This window comes from Chaetura pelagica, unplaced genomic scaffold, assembly GCF_000747805.2.
Source record: "Chaetura pelagica isolate M959 unplaced genomic scaffold, ChaPel_1.0 scaffold807, whole genome shotgun sequence".
NCBI lineage: Eukaryota > Metazoa > Chordata > Aves > Apodiformes > Apodidae > Chaetura > Chaetura pelagica.
In genome coordinates, this window is record NW_009953935.1 from 611,023 (window position 1) to 624,866 (window position 13,844).

General features: G+C 35.4%; 1 protein-coding gene across 3 annotated transcripts in view; it reads right to left on the reverse strand.

Annotated features, from left to right (window-relative positions):
* DLG1 (discs, large homolog 1 (Drosophila)) overlaps window positions 1–13,844 on the reverse strand; it is a 79,940-nt gene that overhangs the window by 10,115 nt on the left and 55,981 nt on the right. For all 3 annotated transcript variants that reach the window (XM_010001723.1, XM_010001722.1, XM_010001721.1), the window contains 4 exons: window positions 9,882–10,058; window positions 9,044–9,113; window positions 3,581–3,614; window positions 946–987 (listed from right to left, as the gene is read on the reverse strand). In XM_010001723.1, the coding sequence (XP_010000025.1) occupies window positions 946–987; window positions 3,581–3,614; window positions 9,044–9,113; window positions 9,882–10,058 (323 nt within the window). The remainder of the gene's footprint in view (window positions 1–945; window positions 988–3,580; window positions 3,615–9,043; window positions 9,114–9,881; window positions 10,059–13,844) is intronic.

Below are 13,844 nucleotides of genomic sequence, written 5' to 3' on the forward strand. Positions count from 1 at the left end.
GTGTGACTTTAACTCTCTTTTTGTATTCCCATCAAAACCTCAACTTGTTTATCTACCTGCTCTGCTCTGAGTTTCATGTCTGGACTGTGCAACCTTACTGAGGAGTTGTTCACTAGAAAGGACTGGTGGGATTGATTCTGTCTCTATTTAGGACATCCTTAAAGCATTTTAGAGCAGCATTATGCAATGTATTGCCCACTGTGAACACTCACTACTGTTGCACCTTGGGTAATAAACAGAACCATAACTTTCATACTGTAGCTTGGGCTAGTAAAAAGCTAACTCAGTCTAGTATTTGGAAGATAACATGTCTTCAGAGAAAGAGAGGCTGTGCACCCATGCCTAGCATGCTGATTTATTGTAACTGACTCCAGCACTGGATATTTGTCATATGCTTTAAAGACAATTTATTCTAAGCACCCAGACTTGGCAAAACAGATAAATTAAAGCTGTAAGCAAGGGTACATACATGTTTGCTTACCTTCACTTTTGTTAGAAGTATATAAATATTAAATCCAAGTATCATTTATGAAAACTTGTGGATAGCTATTGCAATATTTAACAGATTACACAGTTTAGTTATGCTTCCAGTATTAGGCTGAGCTACATGTAATTACATTTGTCAGCACTAAATTTACATTTAGGTTTTAACAGGTCTAGGTAGCTCACATAATTTTAAAAAGGAATAAATCAAAATTAAGCTGAACTAAGAAAATCATAGATCATAATAAAGAATAACCAAAAGGTGTGCAATTATTCTCTCTAGTCCGATTTTTAAAAACAGAGCACAATTTACAGTTTCTCATCAAACATATGAATATGGATTTCACCTGAAGGTGATTGGCAAGCTCTACTTAACATGTAAATACCCAGAAAAGACAGACAAATAAAATCAAAGGAACTACACAAAGATTCTAAATAAACAAATAACTTAAAAACACTTACGGTAACTACTTTCACTATCGCTGGCATTAGAGGTTACATGCTCTGAAATTGCAACACAATGGAAAAAAATAAGGAACATACACTAAATGGCATGAGTCCAAAAGAAAGCAAATTGACAAAATAATCCAGATGAAAGACAATACTGATATCAACATGTTGAAATCAATACACACTGCATATAAAAGTTTTAAGGTACATTTCATAGCTCTCAGGATCAAGCTTAATTTCACATGAAAGGAATTGATGTTAATAAAGACATTAAACAGCACAAAAATAAGATTATGAAAAGTAAACCAATTCACAGTTCACACAAAACCCTGCGATTTTTAGATTTGCTCATTGAGATTCATTTTGTTGTGCAAAAACTATGGGTTATGCATTTCAACTTCTGTACAGACAATTTACTGATTATATTAACAGCCTTATAGCAGAAATCAATGGAATGTTCTGCAAAAATACAGAGTGGCACTCTCAACAACAGACACTTCCCTATGCTATACTAAATAGTTTACTTCAAATGCAATGCAGAATGAAGATTATCTTTTATGCCCAGTAATGCCTTAGTTTTCAGAAGCTGTTGATTTTTATTCTGGACTATTATAATTTCATTCCTTTTGCATAGTATTAAGAATACCTAAGTAGCTACAAAGTGTTTATATTTACTTGATTAAGCTATGTATTATTGTTACAGAGCTTTATTATAAAAATTAATGCACTTGAAGAATTTCAGGTATCAATCTACTCTGTTTCCTGAAAATTCTACAAATCTGGTGAATATGAACTTCGATATTTCTGAACTTTGTTGTAAAGAATCAATTTTCATGCCACCCAATGTATGTGTCTATTTCTAATGAAAACTAACATTCACAGGTGACGACTGCATCAAGTAGCTTGTGTTTGATGTATACAAATTAAATACAATTAATATGAAACTAGGTACCTAACTGCATGCATACAATAATATACACTGTTGTCATCAAGAGTGAGTTTATGGTACATCAGGTTTAGTGCTGTTCCTCCCTACAAGATTGAAGATAAGGAAACAAGGGAACTGTAGAGGTAGGAATACAATTATGAAGCAAGTATGCTTCTAGGGATTAATAACCATTTTAAAAAGTTAGTCATCATAAGTAAACTAATTATCCTTTTAAAATGTTTTTGATAAAGTGAACTAATATCTTTAAACCACAAATCTCTGGCTTGCCTGAACTCCTTCACTTTATGTTCATGCAGGAAAAATAGGCAAATACTACCTAACGTTTGTGACTACCAGCAATTCAGACCTACTTCCATCTCAATTTCTTGTCTTGGAAAAAGAACATCCACATTGCCATGGCAGAGGCAAATAGTGATGTTTAAAAGCTTGCTAACAAGAAAGGGAGACATTGCCAATTGAGAATACAAGTGTGACAGCCTGACAGTGGGCACAACTACTCTAAGATGTAAAGCCAGGCAGCAGTCTCCTGGAGCCCAAGTAACATGAGCCCAAGTAACAGCTTGCATCGTGGTATGGCAGGTTCAACAAGTCTGACCTTGCTGAAAACCAGGCTAGAAATCACTTGTTTTTATAACAGAATCACCTATGACATTTCTGGACTATATTACATAGTTTAAAGTAGGTTATGATGATAATGCCATAAAGGATGCTTATGAACTTCTGCTCTAAACTGTAAGGCCATAAAGGTCGCTACGGTCTAGACCAAGAATTTCCTTGAAACTAGCCATTTCAGAAATGGAAAATTAATGTTAGAGCTACTAGAATTTTTCTTTTGTGATTGAGGCCAAATACAGAAGTACACACTTCCAACATGTAGTTTCAGGAACACTGTGCATAGGTTATGCCCTGGGAAGAAATACTCATTTTAATGACCTTTAGTCACATATCTTTAGTGAATAATTTTGGTAGTCCATAGAAGTGCTTAATATCTGTGATGAAATCAAGGTCTTGGCTTTTTAATTTTAGTACAATGGTTGTGCCTGTGTCCAAAAAACAGACCTGTTAAAGGGTACTCAATAACTTGTGAATCTTACTGTATTCAAGTTTTTGAAATTTCTGCAAGAAATATAACAAAAACTTGTGTCTCCTCTATTAGCTACCCCTCTACCTGGTCTATAACATCACAGGAGTTGACATAAGTTAAAACAGAAAAACTCTCATGGCGTTGGTTAAGCAAAGTTTCATGTTTCTTTTAAGTAGCTGTAAACATCAGTCACCTAGAGAGAGGATTGAAAACTGCTGAAATTGAAGCTAGTTGAAGTGTTACGGCAATAGTTGTACTATTACTGTAAAAAGTCATAGGTTATTTTTAAATAAATAAAAACACAAAGACAAAAGTGACTTTAAAAAAAATCAGCAAATTTAAAACCACAGTACTATCAAGGACAAACAAGGGCTGGCAAGCTTCTGAACAACAACAAAAAAAATCTAATGGGATAGTCACATAAACTTAAAGTAACACGATCCTGAAAGCAAAAACGTACGAAACATTACAAACTGGAAAAGCTTATGAAACGTTTTTTAGAGTCAACCTCCTCATGCCAGTAGAGCACCAGTCTCAAAGTGATCTGTTAAAAAAAAAAGTAGTAATTTTTCAGATGGAGGTTAAAATAACTTGGGAGTATTTTGATCACTTACTCAGGCCTTTTGATCCCATGTCGTCAGGGACCTCCTGCAGAGTAGTCCCCAGAGGGCAAGCAATAAAAAGACAATCACAAAGAAAATAATTGTCAGTAATATATAAAATTGGCGCTACGACAGGAGACAGTTCCCAGAACATCACAGGGGAAGATGAGTCTGTAGGATTTGACCTGACTGACACATGAAGTGTGATCAGTGTTGCAAGTGGCAGAGAAGGCAGGTAGTAGCAGACCAGGTCTGAAGTAGCAAACTTAGGCCACTGCTTTTTGAGAAGATACTTTTTTCAGTGCTGGCAACAACATCACTTCATTAGGAAAATAAAATTAGAATGGAATGATTTTGAAGAAAGCGGTCTGATGGAACTAATTTGAGAAGCTGACAAGCTCTGTTGTTGCTGTGCACTCTCCTCCAAGTCAGAAGTGAGGAACCACCTCTGACAGTCCTGGAAGGCTGTAACCTCCTCCAGTTATGTACATAGTGTTACTCAACAGTATTACCCAGTTTGTTCCAAACTGGGATACTCCTGGGTTAAATTTTACTTCAACAGCAAACAAATGGTGTTATTGATTTTGTAGGTTGGTTTGTCATTGGCATCTCAAGCTTGTTAGCCTGTTGCAGCTCATGAAACTGTCTCCAGGGTAACACCCTACTGCAATCTAGCAGGCCCTTCTACGTGTTCTTTGCTCTCCATCAAATGCCACATACTTACGGTCAATATCACTGGTTTCCTGCTCACTCTGGTCCTTGTTCTTGTAGAAGGGAAATTTTCGGGAAAAGAGGTTCTTTTTACGCTTGTCATTGAATGACTGCTGAAGAAGAGAAGGAGGGGCAAAACAAAGGATGTCTAATGTCTGTGTGAACAAAGGCCCAGACCAGCAGCTTTGTGGAAGCTGACTCCTATAACCACATTATGCAGTGCATATTTTAGTTTAACACTATCTTCTTAGCTTATTAAAAATAGAGATTGGGATCATGGCTTTGCTCACCCCCTCCATATTTCACATGCTTAGTACTGAGAGAACTGGCAGGCTGGTTCATCCTATATGGCCTGTCCTGTATTTCACTGTATTTTCAATTTGGGCTTGCTGGGAGTGGAAAAAGATGTGAAAAACTAGGCTGCTATAAGATGGTCAAATCATAATGAACTCAAAGTCAATTAAATAACTGATATTGTCTAATATAGAAGTTATAGTATAGAAGAAAAAAAACCAACACCACAAAAAACACTGCTGAGGGTTTACACATTCTTTTGCAAACAGCTGACATCCTAACTGTACACCAGAAGCATTTGCCAGTGTTACCTATTTGCAAAGGCAAAACTGTAAATACTTTGGTGACAACTGCTAAATAACCTATCCTACAGCAGAAAAAAAAATGGAAGTTAAAACGCTGACGTTGTATCAAATGCTCTTACAATAAATCTCAGTAAAGAGAGGAAAAGAAGAAAGGTGGAGGAAAAGAAGAGGTAACTCAAACAAACCAACAACCAAACTGTATTTGTTTCACTTTTTCATAAATGCAATTCATTGCTCCTACAGCACATTTAATTTACTGTTCTAAGTCAATAAAGAAACTCAAGGTATAAATAAATCAGTAACATTGTTACTGCAATTATGGCCAGAATTAGAACTATTACAGCTAACTTGAGGCCAGCTTAAATTTCTTTTGAGCTTTAGGCATAAGTGAATCATCTAACCAGTTTTGCCAAGCCATGAATTTGTCATGTTTTTGTCATTTGTTTTGCAGAAACTCTATTATGGGAAGGATGGCAAAAGTAAGAAGATGCACAACTTGGTTTTGCAACACCATGTTGCAGTGGGACTGGTTATTTCTAAGACAAGCAGAGCCCATGTGCAGCAGGAAGTAACAAAATTTCCACAGAACTGTTTTTTAAAAACCACTTAAAAAAAAAATAAATCAATACATTAACAACTCTATTAACAGCTATTTCTAGAACTTGGAGCAAGCTAACTCTAAAGTAGTTGCTTGTCTGTCTTCAGCCAGTGTGAGCTCATCTTCCTTCATACATGCAACAGAGTAAGAGATACATTATCTTTTCTACCAGCATTAAATATGGAATTAAACATAGTTACAACTAGAGGTCAAATAGTACAAAGTTTTTTCAAATTATGGGCCACCTTCTTTGGTAAAATTACAAATTTAACGTTTCGCTTTCCTAAAGAGAATGCATGTAGTGCAACACACAAGCTACATCCTGCTCCAGAATTAACAATCCTTCTGGCCATCTGTTTTCATACAGACTTGCTTGGCAATATCAGGCCAACAATATCAATATCCAGTGATATTTTCATTGTTTTTCTTTTAAAAAAAAATTGCTTAAAATTACCAGGTGTTAAAGAGGCACATGGTATCATGGGAGCACAGCTGGGGACATTGAGCTCTGGAAACAACAATGCTGTGTTAATTGGGAAATCCATAAAATCTTTAGTTGCCTGGCATCTGTGTTCAACCAAAACTGACATTCCACTTGAATTGGTAAATTATCAACCTGACATATGGACAGAAGAACTGGCCTCAAGCCAATCATATGCTTACAGGAGTAATAGTTGGCATAGGCAAGGTTCCAGGTTACGGTTCTCCTGACCTTCTTAACCTGAACTCAGCAAGTCACAGCAATTGTTTTCTCATAACTAGAAATATTGATGTAACCTACAGAACAAGGGCAACAAAGAAATCCACCAGATCAGACCTTTTTTGAGTATACTGAGAAATCCTGTAACATGAATTTCAACAAGCAGAAGCCTCACATCTATGTAACTGTTTCATTCAGAAAAGCCTCACTTTAGCAAAAGAACAGGGGAAATAAATCTAAAAAAGCTCAAATGTTGCAGTCTAACTGAGGTGGTGAGACTGGAATTTGTATAGTACAATTAGAAGTGGCTGATTTATTTGACTTAGCAAAACATAATCAGGTTCTTACTTTAAGTTTTGAAAATATTTCATAGCAGTAATTATTTTAACTGCTTGTATAGTACATCTTACTAAACTGGTATTAAATTTTACATACTGCATGTATAATGGTCAGAGTCAGTTCCATGGCCAAAAGAGAAAATAAAAGTAATATTATACTGATTTTGCATAAAAGATTAGCCAAGAGATTTTAAAAAGATATCATGATTATAAAAAGCTAGTAAGAATCGGTTATTAGTTGAAAATGCATAGTAATTGTATTAAATTTTTCATAAGCCCACTGCAAATCATACACAGGCATAAGCAAGAATAGATTAAAACAGAAGCAGAACAGAAAGTGAGACAAATGTGTATGTGAAAGGAACAAAAAAGGAAAAAATAAACCACTTCTACTCCAGATTTTGTAGTTTTACTTAACATGAAAGGAACATGGATTTTCATGTTTGCCATCACTAGGGTTATTCTTTTGTGTTTTAATGTACAAATTGTGAAGAATTGTACAAAGTCGGCACTTCATCCTGTCCATGGAGTATTATCATAAACAGACATAGGAAGGCACACAGTCCGTGAGGACATGTATGGTGCAGACAACCTACCGGGAAAAAATATCACCAGGAAGAATACTTTAAGGAGAAACCATGACATTAAAATATCTACAAGCTGAAGCAGAAGACTGAGCAGTATAAGCATGTTTGCAAAATGAGATGTTACTAAAGAAAAAGAACTGCAGTTCTATATCAATGGCAAGCGTAGTTGCTTTTCCACTCAGTTTTCCATGCGTATCTGTGGTGCCACATCAGCACAGGGACTGTGCACTATCTGCTATTGTCAAAATGCTGCTTCAGATACATTGTTAATTAACTGTTTGCAGTTTATTGGTAGACAAACTACAAAACCATGCAATTATCTTTTAAAGAACATTTGTAACATTTGAAAAAATCCTTAATGAAATTAAAATAATCTAACATACTTCAGCCATTTTCTTTGTGACTTCTAAATAGTGAACTCAAATTATAAAAATGGTCAGGTTAAAAATTACCACATCAGTTGATAACATTTTATTCAAATACCAAAATGTGAATCTACCAAACCAGAAAAAAGAGCAAATAATCCAGTGAATCCTCATGACAGTGCTTTAATTGTTCATCAGAAGATAACTAGATACTGATTTCCTTTTGAACAAATACTTAAAGGAAAAACCACAACTATTTTTTTGATTCATAAACTAAACTGAAACCTTTGCCATGTAGCAGAAGGAAGAACACATAATTCTGACCAATCTTTAAAGTGTAAAGTCCTACAGTATCAAGATAAAGTATTTCAACTTTAATACTCTATAGATGCGATTTTTGAAGTTATTAAAACATTGTAACTGAAATAAATTACTAAAAGAAATAATTGGGATCTACAATAATGACTAATGTCACAGCATCAGTGCTATTAAAAAAATCAGTATTCAAGAAATATCTTCCTCAGGAGCTTAAACAAGGTTTCAGATTTTTAAAAATGCCAATATATTATTATTTTACAAGACCTTTTACATCTAAAATGCATATAATTAAGTCTTGAAATTACTAGTTGTACATTATTGGTATAAACGATAAGGTTGTGAAATGGTAAAATTTTAAAATTACCAAAAACTCAGCCAAAAAGCCTCACTCTCACAAATAACAAACAAGTGGTTGTTACACCATTATGAAATGGCTGTAATTTCAGATATTAAACACTCCTATCACTATTCATGTAGCTACCCTGCTTTCTCACCACTCATTCCCATCACATGTACTGGGACAGGGATTGCATATCATGCAGTGAACTGCACCAAGGAATTGACTAAAACTTAAAACAGGATTTCTTTCAGATTGGGGTTTTTTCCTTCTACATTGGTTATTTTATTTAAGCACAGCCACATCAGTATTTGCACCAGTAGAGAGTGGTGGTGACAAAAGCAGCTGTGAAATGCAGACTGATTCTAGTGAGCAATGGTGCTTGCCTTGAGTTTTTGTTGGCCCATGTTCCTGAATGAAATTCTGTAAAGCTTCCACATCCATAGTTGTATCAAAGAAGTTACTTTATGAGGTGTCTGTGTAACTGTGTACACAGCAAAGCCTCATTTCAACACAGGGATCCTGTTGAGCTTTACTTCCCTATTTGGTAGATGAATAAAAAGATGAAAAATTTGAAAAAAATAAACATTTTACTTTTTCTGAAATACAGTAGTAAGCCTTTCCCCAAAAAAGGGACTCCAGGAGTACAATCCATACTAAAGGAGTAAACTGCTTTATAAGCATCACTTGCAGCATGTTAGAAATTGCACTATTCAACACTTGATTAGTACCTACAACTCTTATTACATCATAGTACTAATGAAAATATGTATTTCTAAGCTAATTCTTCAAATAATTTGCAGCATTTTGGTAACTAAAATTTGTTTTAGTGCTCAATTTGACAGAATTGAATCTTTTCACTAAAAACTGAAAAATTTTACCGTTCACAATGCCAGGTGTAATCAGCACTTCATTAACTCACCCCTTTATCTCCTCTTGTTTTGGAATTGAATTTCACTGTCTTTAAACGGGCTCGTTCTTTTTTCTCGACTCTACCACAAAAACATAGACAAAAATGGTAAATCAGCAAAATTTCCAGAACTTCAATTTACTACTTGTTCAAACACAGGTGTATCTTTACTAGTATTGATTTTTACAGCTGATGCTACCCTCCAAATATGGAAGGTTGCTAATGGAAAACTGCATTGGAAAAGTAGGGTACTATTTCTCAAGTGACGAGTTCTCCAGGCATTGCAGTATTATGTGATTATATATTTTCAATAAATCCAGAAGATGCAAATTACACAATAAGCGAACACACTCGATTTTGAGACACCAGCAGATACTAAGATTCAGATCATCTAATCTCTTATTTGGGTCTCTAGCATGCCAACAAACACTTCCATTTCTGTTTATTCTGGCCACCAAAGAAAGGCTCACCAGATTTCCAGGTTCTGGGTACAAAGAACTCATGATAGTGTCATGATTAGTGTAAAATTCACTTTGTACATTTTCATATGTAATTGTATTGTTATTAAACCTACAATTATTATTAAACCCATAACTTGCTTACAGTGAGAACAGAGAAATGGACTGAGACCACCTTTATCAACTTCAACATGCAACTCCTAAGGCTAAATAGGATTTTAACAAACTTCTCATTAGCTTAGTCAGAAGCCCACTACAGATTTATTTTATTTTTTTTTAAAAAAAGGAAAATCAAGAGGCTGATGTGGTACAGAATTAACAACAAAGAGGGAAGCCTATGTACTATTGTATCTGACGTTTAATAGACATTGTAAGTAAATAAAATAACACACCTGCGTTTGCTTGGGATAACTCCAATTTCATCACTTTCTCCATCTGGAGTTACCTGCCGTGCTTGCCACCACTCATCATCAGAGGCATTAATGACATGGAGAATGTCGCCAAATTTGAAGTTCAATCCTTGACTCGGAAGGCCGCTATCTTTAGTCTTGTCATAATCAAAGAGAGCTCTGCATTGCAAAGAAAAAATAAACACAGAAATATAGAAAAAGCAAGAAAAAAAATGGGGAGTATGAATAGCAGAAAATATGAAGCAAGTTGCATGTGTTGTTGTTCCTAAGTTACTGCACCATTCTGACAGCTGCCTCAAACAAGAACACCGAATGCACTGTCTCTCATAGAAACACAGAGAATATGTAGCACGGTATCCACACACACTTGTAAGTTTTGAATGAATGAAAACCAACTTCACTCAGAGCAAAACTCTGTATAAGAAAAGCTTCTTACAAGGTTCACAGAGGATACTCTCTGCAGTTCAATAAGTAGTTTACACAGAGCAAGGTACATGTCAGCTTAGAATAAAAAAGGCAAGCAAATACTTGAAGGATACATTGTGCTTGAAAGTTCCATAAGGTACACAATTTTATATCAAGTTATAAATTGGAATTATTTTAGTAAATAAAAGTTACTGTCTTTAAAATAAAAGTCAATATCCTGCTCACAGGGTTGCAGGAGAAAAAACCCTAGAAATACCATCTGAACACAACTTTGCCACTGCAGTTCCAGAAGGGAAAGAATCTTACATGCATTCTTTTTGAAAATTCCCAACCGCTTCAAGAAAACCTCATTCTTTTTTCTAAGGTAAGTCTGTTTTCAAATAACAGGCACTAGCAATACCTGAACACCAGCTGCATGGCTACACTTCTACTACGATTCCCTTTGCCAGCAAGGTTGGTTTATGCAAGCCCACTACTACCATACCTGCATTCATGCCTGCTTTGTACCAATTCCTTTCCCCTTCTTACGAAAGCACAAATGTCTGGAAAGGCTCATGGAGCACCATACTCTAGAACTAATCTGGGTTAAAATTAAATTCCTTTTTCCCTGTTAAATCATTTTGTATTTGGATGGGTTCCCTTAGGCACTGTGGAGACTTGCAGTATGTTTCTTCCAGCGCAGTCAAGGGTTTAGTGGGGATTTGGAAATGGAATAATGATAGGAGCCTCTTACCAAACTCGAACAGATACTCCAAAGATTATGCCCTATAAAAGACTCTTATTTTGCATTTTTAAAAGGTGTATAAACCTCACCTACGTAAAGTGAGAGGTGCCTGTTTGACACAGGCTGAAAATCATCAACAAATTATTATTGCTTCAAAGCCAAAAATTTAATGGCTGTGTTAACCAGGCCAAATTTTACAGAGTGTGCTTTTACCTGGCCACACTCATTACTTTCAAAATCACAGGCTGTTTACCAAGCTTTACTGAAGCATTTCTTCTTTAGGATATTTTTGCTGAACAAAGCAATCCAGAACTCCTGGAGCAAAAGCCCTGTCTTATTTCATGGAACACAAGTTAACCTCACCACTTCAGAATGAATGAAGGTCAGCCTATAAAGGAGGTATTTTTTATCACTGAGTATTTGGGAAAGCTGTTAGAAACTAGATGTTTGACCTATCAGAACATAGGGATGCCCAATGAAGCTCCTTCTGCAAGTGAGCACACTTCTCAAGCCTCATGCTAATTCCGTACCTTATTTTTCAAAGCATTTAGTTAAAATTTCCTAATGATTTCAAAACTGTAAAGTTTCTTCCACTTGGAGATGTAACAATTGTCTGCTCCGAATGAAGCAGAAATCAGCACCATTATTTGAAATTGAAATATATCATGCTGGTCAGAAGAATGCAGAGGTAAAAGCAATTTTCTGTTTTGAATCAAATGCATACTGCACAGACTGAGACTTGACATACAAGATGAGATAAAACATGGAACAAATTTATTCCCAAATTTAGAAACTTGATAACTTGATAGTATCTCATTTTTTTCAGATGTGCTTTTTGAATCTGAAGATGGAGGAGAGCTTATAGATACTTCAAATGCAAAACTAAAAACATGACATGAAAGAATCTCTCCTCTCAAATGAGAAGAAATACAAAGCAAAAATAATATAAGGCCACTGAAACTGTACACCTTAAGTAGTTGGGGGTAAGAGAGAAAGAATTAGGTGTGCAAATGAAGAGTTGGTTGCTGCTGAATTGCTGTATTTGTATTGCCATCCAATGACTGTAATATTGCTATTCATCATATATCGATATATATAAAATTAAGCAGAAAAATCTGCCATTTTCTTTAAAATTGTATTTTCAGACCAACAATTTCAGACCAATTGCCTTTTCCATAATATTGCCTAACACCCCCAACTGTTTATGGGCAAGCTATTACTAAAGATAGCAAGTTTCAGCTATGGGGACACGATGATATCTCTGATTTTATCTGCTATTTTGTTACCATGATTTTGGAAATAACCAGAGCTTATAATTTTCAGTATTTTATTTGATACGTGTTCTACAATTGTGGTTGAAAGCCTATAAACATCTTACTGTCAGATTTACCATTCAATTCAACATTGTTATATAACTGGACTCTCTCAAGGCATATCCAAAACCAAGTATTACAGGGGAAAAAAAAAAAAAGACAGCTTCAGTTACTAAAATTGGCTTTGAATTGGTACAATTGAAAGTACCGAAAGATCATACCAGAGTGACTTTAGCATACAGAACAAGTTGAATAACCAACATGTTCTGTCAGTATCCAGCAATATGTGAAAAGATTCATAAAGCTTATTTCAGTGAGGTCAAAATTCCACCCGAAACACGACAGAACAGATGTGAACCCATTCTGTGTACATCAAGTTGCCCACCAGTCTTTAGCATCTTTTGGTGTGATGACAGGAGATGATCTCAAAAGCCCCAGCAGCACCCTCTGTTAAGAGATGTGGGTGGAAAAGTACTTTTCCTGAAGAATTTTTGCATTTTAGATTTTCATTCTTACTTACAATAAATCTGATAACCAAGTCTCAAAAACCTTTCCTCAAAGGGAATCATAAGTGCCCCCAAGGCTCCCGCCAGCAACCTGGAGAAGGCTGCATTTTCTGCAGCTGGAAAAGCCAAAAGCTCAACCTCAGCCACCTACAGATAACTTTCATAAGTGGAATAAATTTACATGAACACAAAATGCTTGTGAAGGGCTTAAAATACCAGATCAGTGTGCGAACATGAGCATAAGCTGTTTAGAACCTAATCAGGCTACAGCTAACCAAGCAAAGTAAAAGCATTTAGAATTGTTTGGGCTTAGTTATGTGATGAGGGCTAAAGCAATAAATCTTGGGATTATGGAAATGATCTCACCACAACATCCATACATACAACTACCTGTGTAAATTCTGAGACATGGATAACTGTGATATTAAGCACTCATCCTTAGTATTTAAGGCATTTTCCTAAAATTTAATTTTTTACCCTCAAAATTACTTAAAGCCAACAAAATACCAAAAAAAAGAACAAGATTTCAGATAAAGCTGAAAGAGGAATTAGTTGGCAAATTAATTAGTTGCACCTTGCAGCAATCTCCTGGTGAAACCACCTGTTTTCTTAACTGCTTCATTCTCTTTTATACTTCCACTGTCTTTCAGCCTCCTTTATGCTTATTTCCATATAAGTAAATTAATGAAGAATATTTAGTTCATTTGCTTTGATGCATTTGCTCTCCTGGTTAACATGGAAAATACTCTAGAACAAAATGCTAAAGGATATAGACATGATTTCTTAATTCAAGCTGAGATACAACTAAAGGAAGCTGACAGAAGATGAAAATCGTCAATGCCGAAGTAAAGGGAGATTGTAAATTTGAACTCAGGAACTAAACAAGGAAGAATATTAATACTACTGTCACAAAAACTGAATTCAACAAGTTGTTGAGACTTCACATGTACTGACTTAAAGAAATATGTGATTTTGC